The sequence below is a fragment of the Phasianus colchicus genome, chromosome 8, assembly GCF_987193195.1.
Source record: "Phasianus colchicus chromosome 8, bPhaCol1.hap1.1, whole genome shotgun sequence".
Lineage (NCBI taxonomy): Eukaryota > Metazoa > Chordata > Aves > Galliformes > Phasianidae > Phasianus > Phasianus colchicus.
Window position 1 is genome coordinate 5,917,648 of NC_143443.1, and position 26,325 is coordinate 5,943,972.

The 26,325-nt window shown below is 39.4% G+C and overlaps 1 protein-coding gene across 9 annotated transcripts in view; it reads right to left on the minus strand.

Moving 5' to 3' along the window:
- OGDHL (oxoglutarate dehydrogenase L) overlaps nucleotides 1–18,364 on the minus strand; it is a 55,219-nt gene extending 36,855 nt beyond the window's left edge. For 2 of the 9 annotated variants that reach the window (XM_090144775.1, XM_090144767.1), the window contains exons 1-5: nucleotides 16,809–16,927; nucleotides 13,817–14,051; nucleotides 8,284–8,463; nucleotides 3,514–3,616; nucleotides 437–552 (exon numbers count right to left, since the gene is read on the minus strand). In XM_090144775.1, coding sequence (XP_090000901.1) covers nucleotides 437–552; nucleotides 3,514–3,616; nucleotides 8,284–8,463; nucleotides 13,817–14,023 — 606 coding nt within the window. In that variant the 5' untranslated portion in view covers nucleotides 14,024–14,051; nucleotides 16,809–16,927. Of the gene's footprint in view, nucleotides 1–436; nucleotides 553–3,513; nucleotides 3,617–8,283; nucleotides 8,464–13,816; nucleotides 14,052–15,732; nucleotides 15,899–16,411; nucleotides 16,647–16,746 lie in introns of those variants that run through there. The other 7 variants (XM_090144768.1, XM_090144773.1, XM_090144769.1 and 4 more) reach the window with 7 other exon arrangements.
- Nucleotides 18,365–26,325: the final 7,961 nt, after the last annotated feature.

Sequence of the window (26,325 nt, forward strand, 5' to 3'; positions counted from 1 at the left end):
GTTGGGCTTTCATCAATTTGGTACTCAATTCTCCTATTTTTTACTGAGATAAAAGTCTCACTGAATACAAGACACCAAGAGAAATCCCTGCACATCCAAGTATTGTTTGCAAGTGTTTAATCTGTGATAGCAAATAAACACAAATTATAAAGGTTCTACTGGTTTCAATCAATGAAAGTTCTTTTTTTGCAAAACTGTGGGCTGAATTAGTATTCTACATATTCCTTTTTCATACTTATCCTTCATCTACGTATTTCAGATGAAACTAATGGAACTATCATCCCTAAAAGCAGCACAGGAGTCATTTTTTCTGTCATCTGAATTCTACGCGTGCTGTATTAATAAATGACAAATAAGTTCTCTGTGACTTACAGTTGGAAAAAGTTCATTTCCGCAGGGATGAAAACAAGTCACAAATCAAAGATGTCATACTGACCTCCAGCCGTTTGATGATCTCTCGTAAAGAAAGACTGTTTTCATTTCCTCCTATGAAGGTGGTTGTAGGTAGTTGAAAGACTTTGTCCAAATCTGATTCATGCAAGCCATAAAACCCTAAAACATGCGCATTATCAATTTGCAAAAGAAGGTGCAAGGCAAAAAGGAAACCAGAATTATTTTTCAAACAACCACAAACTAAAGTTTAATAAAGAAATATTGAGAAAAATTAAGAAGTGAAAATGTGAATATTTTGAAGGCATTCCTTGTTATAATGCACTTCACTCTGTGTTTTAAAGAAATGCGTTCATTAAATAGTTACTGTTTGACTGGAAGTTACAAATCATTCTTTCTTAAACACTCTTTAAATTGTATCATTTAAACACTGCCACTGACTCACTGACACTCTGTACTGTATTTTGTACTTCACTATTAAGTGATGATATGAGTAATTCACAGAATCACAGAAACACCAAGGTTGGAAAAGACCTTCAAGATCATCCAGTCCAACCATCTACCTATCACCACTAGTACTCACTAAACCATATCCCTCAACACAAAATCCAAATGTTCCTTGAACACATAATTGTAATAATCAGTGTAATTGTAATGATCAGGATCTCTTCCTTGTGGGAAAAAAAAAAAACAACAAACCAAACCAAAAAGAACGAGCTTTCACACAAAGAAACAGTTAACAGGTTGGTTGTATGCCTACCAGATTGATTTATCCAATATTAATAATTAAAATAACAGAACGCACTCAATGCAACTCTGCCCAAACACTCTTGTAGAACTATCAAGATATTTCTTCCCCTGTCTTTTCATGGGGAAGTTAGTTTCAGAAAGCGCTGAAATGACCTGTACAGCACTATTCCCAAAGCAGCTTATAAAGCAGATTACCCCACTAAAACAAAGTGTTGTTCAGAAGTATCATCTCATCTAGAATTAGAGCTATACAAATCCGTGGCTTAGAATACAATTAAAGAAAATATTTAACTATCATGCAGTTTCAAAAGCCAAAATACAGCACAGACAAGACGGGCATCAATGCAAGTTAAAGAGTCCATGGGACAATGTTTAATCTTGACTTGTTAATGAAAAAAATACATATAATCTTAAAATGTTTGCTTTTATTCTGGAAAAGTTGCAGGCATCCACTTAAACACTGATCTGAAACCCAACACACAACTTTGAAAACCTCATATAACAGTACTGTGTTCTCTGTTACTTTTTATGATACAAAATTAAAAAAGGCTATTAAAGATTAAATAACTACAGAAGTTAGTATTTAGAGCTGGAATCAGGCCAAAGGACTGTGCTGCAAGACTTTTACTATACAGTACTGCTACCATTCTATATTCTTTTTCTTTGCTGTCTGCCAGACTTCACAGGCTCTTCATACTCTGCTATAAAAAAAAAAAACAGAGCATGTACAGGCACACAAAGAACACCTGTGCTTTGTACTGCAGCACTGCATATTTACAGAAGCATCTCTTCATACTTAAAGAGCCATAATCTTAGTGAAATTGAAGAGTTCCTCAGCAATTCTAAAACTTGAATGTGCAGTAGGTATACCCGTAACTACCTGCATTTTAAAAGCAACTCCCAGAAGAAACTTCCTACCAGAAAGTTGTGACAAGGAAAATGCAGAGGAAACTGAAACATTAAAACACCTTCTGTACTATCTGAGGCTGTTCTTACATTTTCTGCCTGAAACATTTTAAGATTTTTGTGACAGACAACATGTAAGATAATTTCTAACCTAATTATGGAAATTTTAGCTGTTACTAAGATCTCAGACACATCCTTCCCATCTCATTCAGACTCCTACCATGTTTCTCCTGTGCTCACAGAGCTTGCAGCATGATCTCTCCTGCCCAATCACTGCACTAAATTGTAAAATCTGTAAAATTTTAAGTAATCTGTATTGACATTGCAACAATCATTTATGATCTGAACAAATTATCTTCAGTTAGTATGCATCCAATTTATTTTTAGTAGGTACTTCTCTTTAAGGCTGACAAACTTCACAGTGAACCTTGATTTGTGTAAGCACCTCCCTGTTTACAGACTTCAGCACTCCACTGCTTTTGTATGATCAAGGATCAGAAGTGCTTCTTTTCGTGCCACCAGAAACAGAACACACAGAGACAAAGCAGCAGCAGATGTACTTAAAGTAAACCTAAGCAGAACGTGTTTTATTTGCTTCTTGCACCACATTTTATGACTAGTTCAAAAAGCTTCCCTATGTATCAAAGAAAAATTGATTCACTGTCCTTACCAGGCAGAATACCACCTTTCAAACAGACCAGGTATATTGAAGAGTAGAGAAAAATCCATCAGATGTTTCTTTATTCAAGTACAACAGGAATAAAAAAAAAAACAGTCGGTACTACTTCTAAAAAATATGCCCTCTTAACAAGCAAAAACCCTCATCCTTACCAACCCTCTCAAAAGCAGATCCCTGTTTATTATATTCTTCCAGCAAACTAAAATAATCATTGTTTGATTACATACAATTCATGAATTCTGTAGTTCCCATGCTTTCTTCTGATAATTTCAGACTTTGCTTCTTCAAGTGTAACAGAAAGGATAAATACCAGAGGCTAGAATCCAATTAGCTGTGAAATTTCTGCCATGTTCCCCTATCCACCATTCTGTTTATTTCTTGTTTTGACTGGGGACATCTGAAGTTTAATCAGGATGAAAAAAAAAAAAAAACTTACCAAGCATGGAGGCACAGAAGTGATTTAGGTCACCAGAAACTTAGTCTGATGCACTGATTAGTAATTGTTACTAGTGTTAAAAAAAAGTAAGAATTTATATATTTATGTTTATAATCGTTACTCATCAGAAAGTGAACTCACAGCAACCTTACCAGTGACCTCAGCATAGAAATTTTATCTTCATGAAGTCTGAGCCTCCTTTCAGAGACTCAAATATCTAACTATTTTGTGATACCATCAAGCAAAAAAAGATATAAACCTTCCTGAAATGTCTTATTCAATCACCTCAGCCCAAGGAAATAGAAAAAAGACAAGTAACCATTGCAAATAACAAGGTACGCTGTGTACTCACCAAGTTTATCGATTGTAGTGATTAAGTCAGATGGAACAAACGAATCCAGGTCTGCATCCAGAATCCCAAGAGGATCTAGCTGAGCCACATGATGGCCACGGATCTGAAAACAAAAAGTGACAGAAAAACAAAATCAAGCTAATTCAACTCAGACAAAGGGAATAAGTCACCGCTACCTCTCCAAAGCGCGTAGATGAGCCGTGAAGTCAAAACAAGCAAACACTGCTAATGTCAAGAAAGAGTCAGAGTTGCAAAGTTTGCCCCTAAAGAACAAAAAATAAGCATTATTAATATCTCCAGATATTTATACTATCCCTATTAATAACTGTAGACTACACATTAGAATGCAAGGTTTTTGTTTGGCATTAAAGTAGAATTAGACAGAAATATAAATAAAGAAAACTGATACAAATGGTAAGATCTGAACATCTGGATAAAGTTCAGAAAATAATTTGTATAATAATTTTCTACTTCAGTTGTTTTATATTTATGCCTGAATCTTCTTGTGAGCAGATGCAGAATACCAAAATATGGTATTACTGACCTTAAAAAATGGATTGATGAAAAATAATTTTATATCAGGAGTGAAAAGTTCAGTCTTCATGAGCCCTGCTTCACATCACATAGCATTCTCTATTTTCATTTGAGAAATTCTGGAAATTTAGTCCATGATATGAATGATACTGAAGATACTAGAGAACACACAGTAAGTGGGAAGTTTAGTCAGCTTTCAGTTATCAGGATTGCTGCTGTCAATGTGCACCACAAGTTGCTATAGATTAGTGCCTTATATTAACACACAGCAATACTGTAGAAGAAGTAACTTCAATTAAGTCACACGAGTGTTTTTTTTGTTTTCTATACGATCTCTATTATGCATGAGACTCCTAGACCAAATTACCTCATTAAAAACTTTTAATTGATGAGGATATGACTACCTTCTCCTTACTACTTTTCAAGGAGAAATTCAGATCATGTGAGTAGAATTTCATTCACACTGCTAATATCTTAATATTAATCTGTTTACATTAATAAACTGCAACATTAATAACTTAAATCACAGAGTAATAGAGAGGGATTAAAGGGTAGCTCATTTATAAGAAGTGACTTACAAAAAACTATTCAGACATTCTGTATTTGCAGAAGATTTCACAACAAAAGCCATTCCACTCATAAGCAAACAAACTGAAATAAGGCATCTTATTTAGAACCACCAGCCCTGCAAATTCAGTCTGGCCTCTGAGACTGTTTGCATCTCATGAATCACCAGTAATAAAGCTCTGACAGGCAAAATGATGCCCACGGCAACATCTGTGCCACTTCATTGTTTACAGCAGCACAAAGTCTATCTGACTGGAACTAAGCAAACAATTCTGTCTCCAGCATCATCAGGAAAGAATTCACCTCCCTAAGCTATCATCTGCTCTCCAGTATTAGCTGGAAGAAGATTATTAGCAAGAATGCCAAAACCCAGAAGAGCAAATCAGTAAAGCGTTGTGCCATATTACATGGCAGGAGCAGTTGGTCTTTAACTAAAACACAGTACACAATATCCACTGTGCCCAGTTTTCACAAGAGATAGAGGGTAAGAGTGAAGGAGAGGGTAAAGGATGAGCCAGCACAAAATTACAAGCAAACATGTAAAAAGAGATAGTTGAGCACACATGAGCAAACACATGCAAACAAGCAAGAAAGCAAGCAAGGTAGATCTTGCAGCTCAATCAGACGAGATAAAACAGTCTCTACGTGCTTCACTTCCAAGCTTAGCAAATCTGTCTTCTCCTGAATCATACAATTCTTTAATCTGGAAAATATACACATCTTCTCAAGTCAAAAGCATTCACACAAGTGACTCCTGGCTATTAAAAGGTAACAGCAAGGGCTAAATCCTGATCCTGTCGAGATCAGGAAATATTTTCACATTAAGAGTTAGCACAGAAGACCTTCTAAATAACATAGCAGTTACTGCTGAGGACAGCATTTCCTCTAAGTATGGCTTGTAGATTGTTCCCTGATAGATACCCCTCAGCACAATCAATTTTATGCAGTTTGCACATTTGATCTTATTGGACTGAACAAAACTAGGTGAAACAGGCAAATAGAAATGACTGATGGTTGTCAGTGTTTCTAAGAAATAAGTAAATACTGTCTTAATATTACATCTAACAGGCAATTTGCAAAGCATCACAAAGCCATCCAGCTAAAATATATAACTGCATGCAGCAACCGTGACCATCAAATGAAATTTACAGTATTTCTGTACTACACTTTGACTTATCATTTGTAAAGTAATTTTGCAGCTCATGGCTAAAAAGTTTTGTTATTTTTCCTGTTTCAGAGTAGGGACTTCAGAGACTGGGTACTTTTACTCTCCTCCTCAGTTGCAGACCTTTTAACATGAAGAGAAATGCATTACTAATTTGAACAAAAAACAGCTACTAGATATTGAGGCATAACAAGAACAAAAATTAACGATTCTTTTTTCTTTTTCTCAAACCTAACAAAAGTCATACTTTTCTTTTTCAGTTTAACACTTCTAGAATCCAAGCGTTTGCCTGCTATTACAGAGGCATTGGATATACCACTCTCCATGGCTCCAGAAAGCTTTCTGTAGTAACCACAGCATCAAGCTCTGTTTAAAAAACAGAAATGAAAGGAAACAAAGCCAAATGGATATGGCTACTCCTGCAGTTTTTGTAGTATCTTACAAGAAAAGAAAAAAATTAAGAAAAATTATCCCTTATCTATCATGAACTGCCATGCTATGTGATCTACCAAGTTCAACAAGACTAATTAGTTTTATTCTGTGTTATTTTATTAAAACAGAGTTTATGAATATAGTTATTTTCAACACGAGCTCATTTGCCACATCCTAATCAGAGAATATTTAGCAGAGGTGCTAACATGTATGTATTAATTGAGCTGGTTTTATTGGTTAGGAGCTAAATGGTATTGAATTTAAAAGAGCCAAATGCAGGGTCTGAAGACACAAACTCAGAGGGACCAAGCCAAAACACCTGAGTCAGTACTGATGGTGGAGACAGGATGCCAAAAGGTATGCTTCTGTGCCAGTGCCTAGCTGAATTTTTGGAATATCTGCTCTAAACATCAAACAAAAGTCCATGACTGTTACGCACGGGTATAAAACTTAAAACCTCACATCCAATTCAGCTTCAAATTAAAATACAATTGTCATTAATTGTATCAAAATAGTGGCTTATTTCACGGACATCTCACTAAATCACAGTGCAACAAAGCAGGAGTCGGAAATACCATTCTAGACACAGATCCCAAACAAATAATAATTAAATAAAAGAGGAGCCAGGATATTAAACTTAAAATCATTTTATTGTCTGTGTTTATTTTTGTTAAGCACCCACTTTCCACTGGAAATCCCTTCATTGTGTCCCGTGTTTTGCATTAGAAAAGCGATAGATTAACTGCCTTTCCAGAAGATCTGCTCATCAGACCACAAAGCAGTTTACCACAAAAACCATAAAACAGTGACAGGTCTGAGAAATGAAAATTCTGTATCTTTCTCAATTTCATTTCATTATCAGGCAAAGGAAGGTCACAAATTGATCTAATCCCTTCAACACTGAATTTAGAGGGTATTAAATACCTTTTAAAAACAGACACTTGCCTTAGGTAATCCTCTCTCATTGTCTGTCACAGACACATAGGTTCCTGCCATTTGTAGAGACGTTTCTATTCCATCACTTCAGTCAGATAACACACACTTTCAAACGCAGGAAACAGCAATTCCTTAAAGAGTTTCAAGTCAAAGTAGCTTCACGTACCCTAACTTTTTCCAATTCTTCAACAAAATTTTATTGCAAGCAAAAGTTAAGAGGCTGAAGGAGTTGTTTACCACATAGATATTTCAAAGTGAGCTCTGTATTTTCTCTGCATTCGCGAGCCTTTCTACTCCCTTACAATATTTCTCCAAAAACTGGATTAAAAGGATTCATATCTGAATCAATGGTGACAACGCAATATATGTAGAAAAGGAAGCTTTCACACTGTTTTTAAGCCCTTAGTGAAATTAAGATACTAAACACAAGACCAAATAGAAATACTTAAACTTGTTTTAGACTTAGCAAACGTGTAACCAAAATCACTGCATCACTTCCAAAATCCTTTTTTCTTTTAGAGGAAAAAGGAAATTACACTATTTCTTAATTTAATAAAAGGGTTAAAAAAATCAGAGTGTGAAATAAAGTCAATTTTGATGAATAGCTTCTCTAAAAGAAATTCATCAAAGCTGACCTAAACTCGGTACCTTTCAGCCTCCCAAAATTCAGTCTCTGCTTCATTCATTATTTCTCCTCTCTTTTTCCCTACAAATAATCCTACTCATACCAAAAACCTCAACATTCACACTGGATGCATGAGAAGGTAAGCACATTTCCTCCTGTCTTACAGAAGACTGAAACATTTAAAACTGTAACAGCTTCCAGTTCAAGACAGACTTCAATTGTGGAAAGATTTGCTGCTGAAGAGTGGGAAGAGTCCTTATCTTATTGCACACACCTGAACAATCCTTATTGCACACACCTGAACATCAGTATCTCCATACTCTCTCTTCATAAGACACAAAATTAGTTCAAGTAATTATTACTTAGTATTCCAGTTTGGTCAGTAACTAACTGAGCTGGAGAGAAAAAAAATCTTAATAGGCAGATGTTAAGATCAGAAGAAGAACAAAAGGAAGGAAAAGGTTGATCACAAAGGAATGAACTTCTCACATCTTTCCCTCAGTACACTTACTTGGTATGCTCTTATCAAAGACTGCACAGCAAGATGATCTTCAACAAGTTTTTCAGCTTTCCCCGGTGTCTGGGCCAGGCCATGACTCTGAAGAAATGATGCCTTTCTTTCCAACTGATCTGGTAGATGAGGATCATACGTTTGGCCAGCGTTCGCATTACGGAAAAACAAATCCCAAGACTGGACATGTGTACAGAGAAGGAAGGAAGAAAGAAAATTCCTTACCTCAGATGAATATTTCAATCAAAAGCAGCAGCTTCAAGCTACTAATTGTATCTCACTGCACGACAGTCTTAAGTACAACTAACAGCAACAAAAGAGCATATTCAATGCAGGATAAAAGTTCTGTATTTTCTGCCTCTGTAACATCATAAGAATGATAGGGACCAGAATATACCAAGATGGAAGGGTGCCAGAAGGGTCATTAAGTCCAATATATGAATGTTCCACACCTTTGCAGCATCTCCATGTTTTTGTTCACATAGAAGCCGTTTTGTCTGCCTTCTTAGACTAAGCTTATTCAGTGGAAAACTCCAGCACATATGAATGCAAAGCACCCTGATACGTTATTCATTCACACAGCTCTTTTTCATGGCAAAGCTGATTCACACAGCCAGTAACAGATATAATATTGTGCTGTTAATAAAGAGTTATCAAGCTTCTAAAATTGAAAACCTTAATAACCGAAATGAAACCATTCCTTTCACGATACTTAAAATACTCAATGAATATGTTGACTCAGTCCTTAAGATTTTTTATTGAAGAAACAACTGATAAGCAACTACAGCTCTGCTGAGTGAGGCTTTTGGTCAAAGATCCCTTCCTTGCTAGCTCAGGACACCTTACTATGAAAGAAATCACGGCCCTGGTTTCAGTTGCAGGTGACAACTTCAGAAGAATACACATTTCAACATTTCAGAAACAGAATTAAAACAAAAGGTCCTTTTACTTCCATCTATACTTTTATATAATCCACTTCAAATATTCACTACAGAATACACAAAGGAAAGAAAATTATGTAATACCAGTTAGGCAACAAGAAAATATTTTTAAAATTATATTTTCATTAATAAAGACAGTCTTCATGCTGATATTTCTGCAGGCTTTCAGGTATTCAGGAACACTACGAGCGGGCCAACCTATGGGGGCAAAACCTCACTCAGTTTTCCAAATTTAAGTTGTAGAAGTAGGTTCAGCACTCACTGAACCTGTGAACAGGAACTTCCTCACAAACATGAGCACAATGCCAGAAAGAAACTCTTCTAAGGCACCTCTTTTACTCTGTTATTAATATGAAGTTACATTGCTACAAATATGATAAACATATTTAATTATTCACCCTCCTCTTACGCAGGCTTGATGTAACGCAGTCTCATTTGTACATGCTGTTGCAAATCAAGACAGGCAGGTCATATGTGATGGTTAGTTTTAGGAAATAAGTCATGCTTATCACCATTACTCTTCTTTGCTTCACACCTTACCTGTCACAATTAGATTAGAAGTCCAAGTTTGTGTAACATCCTATAAATGGCCTTCAAGAGTCTATTAGTGCAACTGTATTGCCTCTGGTATTCTGTCTATATACCTTACTCCATGTTAAGAACCATATTGTTATTCTACACCCCTACAGCACACGGTCTGAGAGATTGCAGGTCTCAGACCATGAAAAACCAATACAATATCTTTGTGTTGAAAGTAAGGCTACGTAGACTGCAGGAATTATTTTGTCAATACAGATATTAATTTTCATTATTTTAGTAAGTTCCAAACACACATTTGGAACCGTGACAAACCTGACATTCATGCAAAGTTTTAATAAAGAATGTGTTTAGCTTATCTCAGGGTTCTTCTTTTCCCAGCAGTGCTGGTTGTATTTCTTTGTTGTGTTAAAAGTTACCACAGCAGAGTCCCACAGAAAAACTGAATATTAAACTAGTGGACTGCTGTGACATCTGCTAACAAAATCCAAGCAAATTTGCCCAAGAAGCTACTGGGTTAAGAGTAAACACAGGAACCTTTCTGCGTGCCAATTCACAAACAAAAAAAAAATACTTTCAAAAGGCTTAAATATGAAGACACCAACAGCTAGGAGAGAAGGAAACTACACTATTTCTTAGCGTGTTTTTGAACTTATTGATTTGTTGAGCCAGTTTGACATTTAATCAGAAGGGAGGGAAAATACATCATTTGGCTACAGAAAATTAGTTTTTTCTAGACATACATCCATCAAAGCCTTTAAAAATCTCTGTAGTGCCTTTCAAGATTGATACCAGATTATAGTCCTCAAGTCTTGTGTATCAATGCCAGTTTCTGGCAACAGCACTTACCAAGTGACCGAAAAGATACAAGATAAACTTGGTCTCACAGCGTACCTAAAGGTTCTCAACTAAATTAGTGATGTTCTTTAAAATGTGAGAGGGAGAACTTATAACAGAAGAACACATCTATGAGGAAAAAAAAAAAATCTAAAGTGGCACAGAAATGATACATGATACATTCTTCTGCCTTTTTTCTGACAGCAAATCCCTACTGCAGTTAACCACTATTTTAATTTCTCAATTAACGCCATACAATTCAAGTGATTAAGTGGCAATATCTTACTCATATAATAAACAGCATTACACTTCAACAACTAAAACATCTGTTACCTTGAAAAAATGTTTATTTTTTCCCCTAGTGACATAATATTTATCAACTGCACTAAAGAGAGTAAATCCTTAGAAAGACACACACTGAGCATCACTACATAAAAAACAAACAGAGGAAGAAAACCACACTTTTTTCAAGTACGCACAACAAAAAAAGTGATTACATGCTCAAGGTAAAGCAGCTGCATACAGGATAATATGAAAGACATTATGTACTCAATATCCAACCATGCAATTTGTAATTAATCTTGTGATAGTTATAACTGAGCCTTGTCAAGCTTCTGCTTTATGATCTATGGCTCTGACACCACAATTCAAGCAGAAATAATGATGCCTTTCTCAAAGCCCACGTTATTTTACTCTGATTGTTGTTTTGGCTACTTTAAGGACAGGAAAATTCAGAAGACAAGGAAGAGCAGGAAACCATCAGGAATTGATTTGCACAACGAATAGAAGCTCCTATGAAATAAATATATATTAGCAAATACATATGCATGGTATATAAAGAAAGGAGGCATTCTTAGGATTAAAAATGTTTTAAATACGCTTTCAAATAAACATACATAGCAAGACATACCTAATCAATGAGGGGGAAATAACTTGAAGAGCCTTGACTAACTGGAGTTTCTAAGTAAAAGTAAATAATGTGATCTTAAAAGCCAAGGGAAAAAAAAAAGAAAACCTTTTTCAGCTCATTATAAAGGAGAAATATCTCTGTCAATAAGACAGAACTACCCATGAGGAAAAAAAAGGAAGGCGAATGTAACATTTAAAAGCCTAACACAAGTTGTGTCTCTGAACAACGCAGGATATAATGGATAAATAATGAAATCACCATTTTCTATAACAGAACAACAAAATCAGAAATTCACCTTACATACAACTGAAACTGAGCCACCCCTGGAGAAGGTCTCTTCAGCTACAAGTTAAGGAACAAGACAAAAGGCCTGGCACCCGGCTGCTATCAGAACAACATTCAGTCTTAAGACTCATTACTGTGTTGGAAGATGAAAAACACAAGATGATACTCAGAATTCAGATACACATACAACTATGGCATATATTTTCCTTATTTTTAAGAAAACAAAGTGACTGAAGTTCTCAGCATTTTGTTTTCTTCAAAGGCTCATCTAAACAATTTCTGTCAATAAAGGCAGTTTACAAGAAATCAAAAATGAAATTCACTGATTAAAATTTAAAAACTATGTGTGATAACAGCATTAATCTCTTCCCTCAACTGAAAAAAAAAAAAAAAAAACATAAAAAAACCACAATTATTTAAGAGTGAAGGTTTGTAAAGTAATTCTGTCAATCATTTAGTTTTATACTCATAGTTCATTCAGTTCATTACTGCTCCGCTACGAGGGCGGTGGGTTCAGAGAGGCTCCCGCGCTGCGGGGACACGGCGGCCGAGACCGTTCAGCACCACGGACAGCTCCCGGCACTCCGGTAGGTGACGGCGAGTGCCCGGGCTCGGCACTACGATTGGCCGCGCTGTAAAGGGTCTGAAGGAGAAAGGTCGTTCCTCCCAGTGAAAGAAGGTTGCTAGGAGTTGATGCAACTTAAATACATATCTATATAAAGACACCACCACACGTAGCACTGAGGGATGAGTTCATACGCACAGCTTGCTCACAATGAAAGGGCTGATAACAAACTATACCACCAATACCAGATGAAGGCCTCATACGTTACACTCAATAGATTCACACAACACGCTGCCTTGCTCTACACTGGTTTTGATGTAACCGGCAGCGACAAGACGACGAATCAAAGAGAAATGGCATGAGAGGAGGAGCCACCCCTGGAGAAGGTCTCTTCAGCTGCAAGTTAAGGAACAAGACAAAAGGCACCCGGCTGCTATTGGAACAACATTCAGTCTTACGACTCATTACTCTGTTTTTCATCTTCCAACACAAGATCATACTCAAGATTCAGAAAAAAAAAAAAAAACAATTCCAGAACTGCTTATTTCGGTCGCTTTTCTTCCTCTCAACATGCATCACTTACACATTATCCATCCTGCACATTCCTAGATGAATTTTCAGACCTACAGCATCAAGTTCTAAGTGATATTTTGATGTATGTGCCTCAAGAATAAGGGAACGCACAACCAATTCGGTAAAACGCTTCATACTGCTTCTGTAGAAAATTAGTCATTTGCCTTAGAATTTATCTAACTTCCCATTTGCTTCTTAAGTTAATAATATACATGTATCATCGTAAGAAAGCCTTCCTTGTCAGCAGAAAGCTTATTAAAGAGTAAGTCCATGTATTTTGCCCATAAGATGGGATATCAGCAACAGTCTAAAGAAAAACAAAAAAAACCAAGTATCTGCAGCCTAGAGAGAGACAATGGAATAAGTTCTTTCCAAGATACTTAAAAAGGCTTTCCTTGAATTTTTTTTTTATAAGGTTATGACTCGCACAGTTACCTGAAAGAACATACATTCATCTTTTGACAGTTTAAATGCAACAACATCAACATAAGCTACTGTATCATCTGATACAAACTTACTATGATGAGCTAAAAAATTAAAGTTATTTTATTTCTTTGATCTTTCTCAAGATCTGATCACTTACTTCACAATCTGCTCTAACAACCTTTACATGGAAAAATGCTGAAAGTTTCTGAGTAGCTCACTATTTCTAAAATGGACTTCTCATTCTTTCATCTCAGGTCACTGAGCTCATGGCTCCTCTATACTTTTGTTTTGCTGCAATATCACATCATAGATCAATATGTGGGAAATTAGTTTCACATTTTTCATTTCATACAAGACTTTTTTTCTGGTTTTAACTTGCCTTATAAGAAGTCCAAAAAAAAAAAAAGATCGATTCTACTCAACCTAATAGTATCATTTACAGTTCACTTTTTTACTCACCTTATGTACACTTTGAGGGTTTTCAAGCCATGCATAATACATTTCCTCCACATAATTTGAATTACTTCCACTCAGGAACGGCTCTGATGTTCCTGATGAAACATAGCGTTGGCCATGGAAAAACACCCTTCTGGCTATGTCTGGCTTTCGCAGAGTTTTAATGCCATGCCACTTCACCGTAGCTGCAAACAACTTCATATGATTCATGTTTGTTTATTAAACAGAAGATCCAAGTCTATTAATAAGACAAAAACAAATCTAATTTAAAAAAAAATAACAGCAAATGAATTACAGACACATTCAGTCTCACATTGAAAAGTTAAGTTTTTGGCTGGATGTTTCTTTAACGAAGTCCACATGTAGGCATGAAGTCACTGACAGGAGAGAGGCCACTCCATGATCGTCTGTAGAGCTACACTTACAGCCATGGAAGTGCTGCTGACGTCTATTCCCCACACTGAGCAGCTCATGCCCCAGGTTCTGTAACTGGTAACAGCACCCTGGTTTCCAAAGCAAAAGCAATCACAACTCCATTTGCACCGTGTGCCCCTGAGCCCAGGGTCCCTGGGAATCAACAAGACTGCTAATCATTGACTTTGCTGGAGCTCCTGGCAACTGTAACTGCAGTCAATCAGCTGAGGAAGGATGTGACCTCTCACAGAACCAAACAGGGGTAGGTTCAAGGAACAGTTTCAACCACAAGCACCGTGGCTGAAAAAAAATATATATGTATTATGCCACATGCAATGATACTAACAAAATAATTATATACTACTAACAATGAGTTAAGTCTTCATATTGACATATTCACTTGCCACTTCCCATTTCCCAGATTCAAAGCTTGTTATGACACTGACTTGCTCCTGTCTCAACACCTTGCTCATGATAATAGCTCCTGGGCAATTGCAGGAAGATAAGCACTCCTAGCACTAGGCTGGAAGCTGATTAAGTCCTGCAAAAGCTCAGAACAAATGGGACAACGGAGTTAAAAATAAACTGTCCCTACACAAAATTCTTTCCTAAGGCACCATAGATATGTAACATAATTTCATAGAACTAAATAAGATTTCATGTGTTACAACAGTAAGAATTAAGATATCAGCAGGATTTTCTATCTGCGCCCATCCTGCCTGAAATTATTACTGCACACCTTACTCCATGTGAATTTCACCCTCTACTGAATCCACCCCTCAGGGGGTGGAAGATTGTTTCAAGAGGGTTACCTGCTCTCGTTTAAAGTACCTCGTTGAGATAAAAAGGAATGAAATGAACATTCTCATTGTATTACAGTTCATCGTATGTGTACAGTGACAAATTTCTTAAGTACATGTAATTCCACATTACTTCTTGCTAAAATGCCTGCCTGGAGATGTGTGCATCTGCCTTCTAGCACTCAGCAAAATAGTTTATAAGGGAGATTTGAAAATGGATGCCAATTCTGCATACAGCATTACATAATCGAAACAAAGTTTATTATTGGTACCAGTCATTTCCTCCAACTCCAATTTGAATTTCACTATTTTAACTATTAATATAGAATCTACAAAGACAGATATGCAATACATAATTTCTCTGGAGGTATGAAAGTCACAGGTGAATAAAACAATTATCACAGATATTATTCCAAGCAAATCAGAGACCCCCAACATGTTCATCGACCATCCTGGCCTACACAGCCTCGAGACTGTCAGTTAAAAATCAGCATACAGGACAGCATGCAGAAGCTGTTAGGATTGCTCCACTCTGCTGTGTTTCCTAAATCAACTCTGAAATGGAAACAGTGATCGGCAGGGAATCAAGCTGAGCAAGAAACAACCTAAAGGAAGATATTAATTAAATCGCTACCACAGGTCATAAATAAGAAAGAGGCAATGAACCAAATAAAGAAGGACATGATATTTAATGCACCAAAGCACCTTTAGAATGGTGAAAGTAAATGAAAACTGTAAACAGGTGAGAATTTCTCCAGTGCAGTTCCGCAGTATTGTGCGTGTGTCAGGATGCAAGCCAGCTTTCACCTTGGCACTCTGAAGCCATGATGTAAGGTCACGGACAGCCTCATGGACTGTTCCAGTCAGGTTTCTAGAGGGTACCAAACAAACACAAGACACTTCCAGCAATAAAGCATTTGTTTTGTTCTGCTTTCTTCCAAATTACATTAAACAAAGAAGGCAGTGGCACATGAATCAGTGTTCTCCTGGTACTGCCAACACTAGTCCTGCGTCTCCTTGGACCTGAGAAGTCCTGACACCAGTGCCAACAGATGTTCCTTAGGACCTGTCCCAATTACACAAAAATGCTCATTCATCCACTACTGTGTTCATTTTCTCCTATATGCTGCACACAACTCGCTCTGGGAGCTCTTCTGTGGATAAAAGACTTCTAATAGAACAAGGCCGGCAGTGGAAAAAAACGAAAATAAACAATGAAGCATGCTCAAAAGCTTGCAGCGGATCACTGCGAACACAGGGGCAAGTACGCTGCCACTCTACACAAAGATGCACAACTGCCCAACCAAGCAGGACTGCGAGACACCAGCAGGCCGCACGCTTAGTGCAGGGCGAGCCTTGGGGCACCTCCAGGCAACGGACCTACCCGGCACAGAACCGCCCCTTCCCTCAGAAAAAGGGCCGGCAGCAAGGCGACGTGCTTCAGGGCCAGGAGCGCCTCGAGAGCCCAGCCTGCCAACGAGGCCGGACGGCGGGCGGCGGCTCCCTTCCATCCCGCCTGCCCCGCCCGCACGGACAGACCCGCCGTGCACAGCCCCGTCCTCACAGCGAACCCTCACGGAGGGGCCGCCGCGGGGCCGCGGTCCAACCACCCGCCTCGGCCCGGCGGCCGCCGCTCAGCGCCCCGCGGGCAGGCCGCGCTCACGGCCCGGCCCGAGCCCCCCGCCAACCCTCGCGCCCGGCCCGCCCTACGAGCCTCACCCCCGCCCTGCGCCGCCAGCCCTGGGGCCGCACTGAGGGAGCGGCGGGCGCCGGACCGTTACCTGCGTCACGTGAGGCGCGGCGCGACGGCCGGTGCGCGCGCTGAGGTCACGGCGCCGTACACACCGGAGCGGCCGCCGCGCCCAGGCCACGCCCCCCGCCCCGCCGTACCTCGGCGGCGCGCGACCCCGGCGCCATTTTGGGAGGGTCGGAGCCGTGCGGGGTGGCTGAGCTGTCAGTAACTCGGCGCTGGGCTGGGCGGCTCTGGACGCTGGAGTGAGGAAGGACTGCAGTGCGGGCTGTTCCAGCAGCGCCTGTGAGGGCGGCTGGAAGCTTCCTAAGGGAGATGGGGAGTGCCCCAAGGGCATCTGTGTGCCATCCGCAGGGAGGATGAGGAAGGTCCAGAAGCAGAACGCCTTGACTGAGTGCCTAGAGGCACTTAAGGGCACTTAAGGGTTTTTTTTTTAATTGCCCCAGGTTATGTGGCCAAATATAAAGTGCAAGACAATAGTTTTAAGTGTTTGTCTGCTACCAGTATGTTTATTTCTATTTTTCCAGTCTTCCTCTTTCCTGGATATCCATGAATTCTGAGCTCCTCGGTTCAAAAAGGCAAAAAACTTCTGCAGAGAATCCAGCAAGAAAAAGCAGGGCCTGGAGCACCTCCCCTACAAGGAAAGGCTGAGAGAGCTGGGTCCCATCAGTCTGGGGAAGAGAATGCTGAGAGGGGAGCCAAAGCCAATCAGTGGCACGCAGCAATAGAACAGGGGCTAATGGGCACAAACTGCAGCACAGGAAGCTCCACACAAACACGAGGAAGAGCTCCTTTACAGTGAGAGTGACAGAGCACTGGAACAGGCTGCCCAGACAGCTGGTGAAGTCTCCTGCTTTGCAGACATCAAAGGCCCACCTGCACACCTACCTGTGCAGCCAGCGTTAGCAGGGGTGTTGGACTCGGTGACTTCTAGAGATCCCTTCCAACCCCTACGCTTCTGTGAAGTTATTAATGCCAGTCCATTGTAGTCTGCTGTAGGTCAGACACAACGTAATTGTTGATTAATACTGCAGAGTGAATGTGTGAATACTTAACACCGACGGTTAATGCGTTTCACGATACAACGTACTGGGAATAGCTTGCCCAGAAAAGCACCTTACAGGGATGGGGCTGGCAGAAAAGGGGCTGCCGAGCTGCAAAAGGGGGGCTCATCAGCCCTGTGAAGTGACGTGTGCCAGGCAGGTACTTGCAGACAGCCACATGTCGAAGGTGACTTTGAATACCATTGCAGTGCACAGTTGCCTGCTATTTTTGTACGGTTCCGGTTTTAATTCTTAAAATTTCCATTCACAGTTCTAGCTGTACTCACCCATTTACATGTCCATTTGTTTGCTCATCCCTCCCTTTTACTTACCCCTGAAGGAAGACACATACCCATCCTTGCTTCCTCCTGAACTGTCACACTTTCAAATTGTCTGGGATGAAAGCCCATTGGTGGAATGAAAGCTTAGAAAACCTGCAGTTCAGAGCAGACACAGAGCCGTGTTTGACAGCTTGCTTAGGGTCATTCTCATGCCAGCTCTATATCAAAAGAATTCATGTTATATGTGGAGGAAATTCTGTGCTAGATAAAATATGTGATACAGGATAACTGTGATAGTACCCCTGAAATGGAAGTCAGATGGGAAATTTTCTGTTGTGTTGAAAGACATGCCGTGGGTTGTTTTTATATTTATCCTTATTTTCTGTAGTATGTCAGCTTTAATCTGACATGCTTTCTTGTTTATTTGTCTCACGTCTTAACTCAGGCAGGAATTAACAGAACTAGAACCACCAAACCAAAACACATTTTAACAGAACTAGAACCAGTTTGTTCTTGAAAATTGAGTGTGTTGCCCTTCACTTCTCTTAAACAGTGAGGAGCACGATTTGACTTGTTTTTATTACTGTCTAGCATCGTGTGACTGTAATGCCTTGCCTCTGTCCTTGCTTGGTTTGGTACATTGGTTTCCTTGCCAGACCAGCAGCTACTTGCAATCAGCACCGAGGTTCCTGAGGTTAATTGCTTCACACTACTCTCTCAATAACACAGCATGACTTCTCAGTAGGTTTGTTCCTTCAAAGGGTAATCTCATAGGAGGTGGTCTGGATACAGGATTACTCAGAGAAGGACAATCTCATTAAGAGCTCCCCCTCCTGAGATAGATATATTTATTTATGTATTTTTGGCAACTCTTCATTGTTACCGGTGATTTCACTAGAGACAACACTTATCAGAAGTTCTCTTCAGCCAAGCACAGAAACTCCATTTTACTTTATTTCCTAATGTGTTTATTACAACTTAAGTCTAAAACCAAAGGCTGACAGATTCACATCTAAAGTACCATCTCTTAAAGCACGACGATTGTGAAATGGTAAAACATGGACTCACTTCGAGCCTAACAGTAGAGACAGTGAATATTCTATGATGCTTGCTCAAGTTGGCTCAAGTGGGTTCCACCATCTAGGACTACCCTTCCCTGCTTCTTATCTTAGCAGGTGCACAGCCAGATTCAGAACATTTTGCTTACTATTACAAAGTCAACAAGTGAAACCACAACTCTGATGCATCAGTGGCAGATTTCCATTCACTTCAGTGCTTTCTCCCAGTCTCTTATATGTTCTCTTTCTGTCATGTGGTACCATTTATCAAGCTTCTCTCCCTCCCCTGTCCTACACAGGAGAAGCATATTAATTATCTATGACACCTTCAGCAGCTAAGTTCACGTGGTGAGTTTCACGTTGGTGATTTGCATTCCATTTGCTTGCAGAAACCTTGGCTTTGAATGCCATGAACTTCTGTAATATCCCTGACTTCCCAAAATAAATATGGGCTGCTGAGTATCTGAGGGGCACTAAAATCACCTCTAACTTGGTGCTGCTTCTTGTATTGTGTAGGCTAAGCATGAGTCAGCCACAGCCTGACAGTGAGGACAGTCAAAAGCATGCCAGGCTGTGCTAACAGAAGCACAGCCAGCAGCTTCAGGAAAATAATGACTGCTCTTCCTTCTGCAAGTGGGATAACTGGGAGCAATATATAAAGAAGACCATAGTGCCTGCCAGGAGGGTGAGAGGCTCTGAAATGGGGATGGTTCAGTCCAGATGGAAGTAAAATACTTTTCACTCAAGGTTAAATAAACAGCAACATAGTCGATTTGCCATAGTTGGAGTTTCAAAACCTTACTGGACAAAGTCCTGGTCTGACTTCAGTGTTAACCCAGCCTTGAGCAGGAGGCTGCCCTGGATGATCTCCAGAGTTCCTTCAAGTATGATTGGAGTATATACCAATTTCACAACAGAAACTAATGCTAACAACTTCACACTTATTTGGTCTACAGACATTCTTACATGTAGTTTTATATGGATAGCATTTACCTGGTTTTCAATTATTCTCTATTCTGAAATTTCTTTCTGTGTAGGAAACAGTACCTGAGAAGAATAGAATGTTTTATCAGAAAGCCCAGATAAGTAGAAGACTGCTTCTCAACTGATTGTGGTCAACAGGTTGTTTTCAAGTCACTTCAGTCACCAGGCATATTCCTAAGTAGAATCACACTGCAGGACTCCAGGTGGGCTTTGGCCAAAGATCCATCAGCAAGAGACAAGCTAGAGAATAGCTGCAAATGAAACTCAGTAGCAATTTAATTGGATTTCAGATTTTTGTGAAATGCAAAATGCCCTGCCAGCATTTGGTATGTTAACAGTCAGTGAAGTGGTACTAACTGCTTAACCCTGAAAGAATTAGAAAAAAAAAAAAAAAAAAAAAAAAAAAAAGTTTTTTTCTATTTTAACAATGGATTATGAGAAAACTGCTAGAAAATTGTTTTAATATTTTCTGGTGTTTCATAAGAGAATCTTAACAAAAATAGAAATCTTTTTTCTCAATAGCTTCCTTCTACCTACGTCTAAAATACACTGAATTTTTTTAATATCATTCCTTTAGGAGAAAATAAAACTTCAGGGTAGCTGACATCATCATACATGGCAGGAAAATTATCCTTTTCTCTTAGTCTATACCACTGGCAGTGTTTTCTTCAGGAGGATCTATTTTGATTTTTAATGCTCTTTATCCTGATGAGGGAATGTGTAATTATCTTACACAGGAGGCAAGATAGTTCTCCGTCAGTTAAAACTTCTGGGGCGTCTGAGATTCGCAGTTTTCCCTGGGTGTAAGGATTGCTAATGAAGCTTTTGAAGCTACAGTGGCAGCATCTGATTGTAATTGCTGAAAGGTGACTCTTGAAGAGGTTTATTTGCACTAATCAACACCATGTTGTGCCTCAAAGCTAGAGTTCTCTTAGATGCACTATCCCTACCGAGTAATACAGCAATAACTAAACAGCCTTTTCTGTTTATTTTTGTTCTGGCACCGTGTCTGTTTTCTCGATGGGATCCTTTGAAGCTGCTCTCCAAACTTGTTGTACACTTAAAACTTGGTAATTTCTTTCTAACGCTTTCCTCCTGCAGCTCCTGCCCCCTTCAGCCCTGCTGCCTGAAGCTTAGGGGACTTTTAAGACAAGTGTTAATGTAAAATATCCGAGGGTTAAAGAATAGGTGTCTACCACATGCAGTGTGTAACAATCATTTCCTGTTTTCCTAAATGGTGGCCATTTGGAAACATGCGTAGTGCTGGAAACAGCTAGGCACCATCAGAGTGATTCTGGTTCATAGCTGCAATGGCTTTGTACTTTTAATCTTTGTTGCCTGTATTTTGCTGTCAATTTGTTCTCCAGTAGGGTAAGAAATAGCTTGAGCATCTCAGTCATCAAGGTGAGCTTACTGGTCATGTTTCACAACTCCAACTTTTATGAAAATAATGGTGACGTTGTAGGAAAATAAACAGCAGCCAAAGCTTGCCCAAAGCATGCCATTTTTTATGCTTGTTTTATTAACTCAGCACTAACTATTCTCCTTTTGCTCTGAATTCTTTGCAGATTTTGCTTTCACTATGAGAATCCTCCTGTTTTACCAATTCTTCATCCATTGATGCTGAGCTCATTGAATCGTATTCATTAACATGGAGTACATGTGGTGCTCTGGGTACAACACAATAACTGTTTTAATATCTCTAGTCTTCTCATCAGAGCAGCAAGCAATGGATGCTTTTAGAGTTTCACTAGCGTGAAAACAGTACTGCTGCAGCTCTATTTTAAAGCATTTTGAGCTGTGTGAAAGTCTGATAAATCATAATCCCACCATCAATGCACAGGACACTGCATGAAGGAGAAAACCATTCAGTGAAAGGTAGAATCATAGAATGGCCTGGGTTGAAAAGGCCCACAGTGCTCATCCAGTTCCAACCCCTGCTATGTGCAGGGTCACCAACCAGCAGACCAGGCTGCCCAGAGCCACATCCAGCCTGGCCTTGAATGCATACAGGAGTGGGGCATCCACAGCCTCCTTGGGCAACCTGTGAACAGTGCCTCACCACCCTCTGAGTGAAACAGTGAGTCTATATGACTCTGAGTCCACAGTGAGATGAGTTTTGTGATCACAGTGATGTTAGGTTTGGATTTGTATCTCTCCTATTGCTATAGCAGTCACAGGCAATTCCAGACACTGCAGTGAGAAACAGCAGAGCTTTCTGGCATCGCACCCATTCTGCTGGATTTGCACGGTGCCTGTGGAAAGCTGTCACTGAAGCCAATTAAAGGAAAAAAAAAAATTGAAGACTCTCTAAAGATGTTTGCAAAGTGAGAAATAAATCCTACCTGTCATCTCTTACTCAATCAAGCTAGCAAATCATGATCCTCACTCGTTGCCACTGCTGCACATTGTAGCAGGTGAAAGATCTCACTCTGAACAGTGAGGAATGTAAGTCAATTTGTGGACTCTAATTAGCCAAGCCTTATGTAAATGAGTTTGAAGCAAGGAGTTCACTCCGTAGTCCAAAGCTGCTAAGAATAGCTGGTGCATACCGTCACAGCCAGTGCTCTGCATGCGGTACAGGCTTGGAGGAGCGAGCGGAGGCTGAGTTACGATTCCTCGTGCAGACAGGGTGAACCTTGCAGGCCACTGCTGAGATCATTGGCGAGACGCTGCCGAGGAGGAGAGTGGCAATGAGGCCATCGGACCAGAGTGCAAGGATATAAAGAAATCACTTTCTGTAAGCAAAGACTCTCACAAGGAATTAACATGTACTCAAACACAGGCCAAAGCACACGTGGGTTTCACCCCTGAGGTCTAGTATTCTGGCATTTGTGAATTTTACCTTTGTACGAAATGGGCACTGCCTAAATCTCATCAACTCTGACTGAGCAGGTGACTGTCCCTGACACAAGTCCCTGAGCACCTTCTGCCTCATGTTTCCACCCAGCCCTCCTTAGACAATTTTGCCAGCCCAGGAATATTCATTTTAGGCAATGTTTTAAGATACAAGCTGCTAGGTACAACATCATGATACTTGGGGTGCTACTTACTTCTTCCATTTTTGTCTCAGTCTTGGAGATGTAATAGGGCAACAGAGAACATCTACCTTCATTTTTTCAACACACAGGATGTGCTCATTGCAATCCATAACCTCAGTGCGCACCTTGCAGTGAAGCACTGCGTGAGTATTACAAGATATCAGAATTTGATATTGGATTTAACTTTTTAAGTCATAAATCTATTGGATCATTGTCACAAATTTTCAGAAAAGCAAAGCCTTATCCTGTTCATTTAAGCATATACATGAATTATTTGGCCATATTTTGGCTGACTTACCATTTTTCATGCGTACAGCTTTACATGGAGCCTTTACTGGACTGTAATAGAAGGCAATCTAGAAGTAATTTATTGACATTTTGAGGCTATCTGAAGGTTACATGTAATCAAGATTTGAGGGAAAAAGAGGGGAATGTTTGTTTAGAGCAAGCAAGAATTTGATTAGCCTTGAAGCCTTTCAAATTATCAGAGCCAAAATCTATCCTTGTAGGCAAAGGAGGTTCCTGTTGTCAGTCATAGAACTGCCCCAAACTGTGACACAGAAGGTGCAAGTTCATCTTATTGTTTCCAGATCTCACACGCCAATTATGGATAAACAATTTTAAGACTTCAAAAAGCTTAAACAATCATCAAGTTACCTGTCTTTTGGCTGACTGTGTACTTAATTTTCATTTTAAAAACAAATCCAGTCCTCATGATTGCCTGTCATCAAAAGGTTGAACTTCAGATAGCAAAAACAAGGTTCAAATTTGTTGTGTTATTAAATTTAATCTACTGGATTTGGCTGTTATTTTTTTGTGAGTGTGGAGGTGGTGAAACGAAAGTGGTGAACCCAATCAATCAGTAGCTGATTTTTTTCAGCACAAAAACACAGGGAATTGTCATTATCAACAATCACAGAATCACAGAATGGCCAGGGTTGGAAGGGACCTCAAGGATCATGAAGCTCCAAACCCCTGCCACATGCAGGGCCACCAACCTCCCCATTTCATACCAGCCCAGGCTGCCCAGGGCCCCATCCAACCTGGCCTTGAACACCTCCAGGGATGGACGGGGCATCCACAGCCTCTCTGGCAGCTGTTCCAGCACCTCACCACTCTCATAGTAAAGAACTTCCCCCTGACATCCAACCTCAATCTTCCCTCCCTCAACTTAAAATCATTCCCCCTTGTCAATAAAGTCTAAATGCCACTAAGCAGAAATTTACAGCATGAAAGAATTAGAAACCTCCTTTTCTCAAAGTTATGGCGTTTTCAAGGCTTTCTCAGCACACACTGATCTTTCTTTCTCCTCAAAACTCAAAGTTCCGATTTTTCACATAACATCCCTTAATTCCTGGCCCACATTCGCAGCAAGTCAAGTAATTATGAATGAAAATATAAGATTTTTGTTTACCACAAAGATTAAGTTATGAAATCTGTACTTCTGACATCTTATTAATACTGTTCTACTATAAAATTCCTCAGGCAACAGGTAAGTAATGACTTGGAACTCCAACAGAATAATTACTTTATAACGCTGGCATTTTGAAGATAGAGTTAGCTCTGGATTTGAAAATACTATTTTTTAGGACCTTATCCATGACACAAAGAATGTGAAGCACTTACTATTAATTTATTTCTATGACATTTTGGTTCAGATCCAATCAATTCTCAGTATGTTAAAAAAAAATCTTGTCATTATTCAGTAATGAAATTGAGCTTTTCAAAGCAGTTTTCCTATCCTTCAATTTCGAAAACGTAAATTTTCAGATCTTAGCAAAATGTACTTCTTGCCATGGCTGAGCACTGACTTATACAATATCTTTATTGTATCTGGTTGTTCTGCAGAGTGGAAGAAATTAACACATTCAGCACTTTCCATCAGCTTCCAGCCGAAGACACAGCGTGCGTCAAAACAGAAGTGAACCCCTTACTAAGAAAGATGCACAGGAAGGTTTTTCTGATGCATCTCTAAAGTAGATTAGGAAAAGTACATCTAAACCTTAAGTGGATGCTCCTCAAAATTAATAGATTGGATTTAGCTTCCTTTGCTTCCAAAGGAAGTAAACAAAGTTTAATTCTCTTTAGTGATAACCCACGTTAAGTCATAGTTCAAGATAATCAACTTGCCCAGTGTTCCTTTGCAGGTACACCTGATTGGAAAACAGCATTCCAGACTGATTCAACAAATGGATTTCCTTTCTCAGCTGAGCAGGCAAAATCCCTGCAACAGGGGAAGAACTTTATATTGCATTTCAATTGTTAGTACTGCAAAGCCAATGCATGCTAGAGGGAACATCCTGCATTCCCTATACATAGACAATTCCTCTCTCGCCCGGATGATGAAGATTATAGAGAGGAGGATGGAAGCTACTCTGACTTATTAACAGAACACTGTTAGTACTGAAGACATGCAAGGGAATGGGAATATTTCATCAGAAACCTATTTTCTGGTGTTCCAGCTACACAGACACACACACACACACAAAAAACAAAACAACAAAACCTGCCGCCAACTGATGTAACAAGGTAGCCTGGAGAATTTTTTCCACTTACTTCTTACTCTCAATTTCGAAGTTGCAACATTATGACCATGCTAGGTGCTTAGACTTGTTTCCCCACTGAACTTCTAAATGGACCTGGCACAGTGCCTTACTTAACAGTTCTCCTTCTCCAGCCTGAGAAGTTCTCAGATCCTCCACAGCCATGGCAAAGCATACATAGCCATGATTCAGAGAGCTTTTATTTCACATGCACTTCTGATGTTATTCTCAGTGTGAACTTTACATGAAAATCATTTTGCAACCATACTTCTAGACATAAATGCTATTAATACCATTAATCCTTAGCTAAATTCAGACAATAAAACAGCAACTATGTAAGGAGACAATAAAGGAAACAGTTTGCCATTTCTCATCTGTCTCCTGAACTAAACTTCAGCTTTTTTTTGCTTGAATTAGAGCTTTTGAATAATGTTTACATAACCATACACACTTTTACCATTTCACACCTGGTGAAGAAACCCCTTATTTTCTTCCATTACCCTGAAAACTTGGAATACCAAAATGGTTCTTAGATACTGAAGAGGAAAATATGAATCGTGTCTCCCATTTTTGATATCACTTGTTCACTTACCAAAAC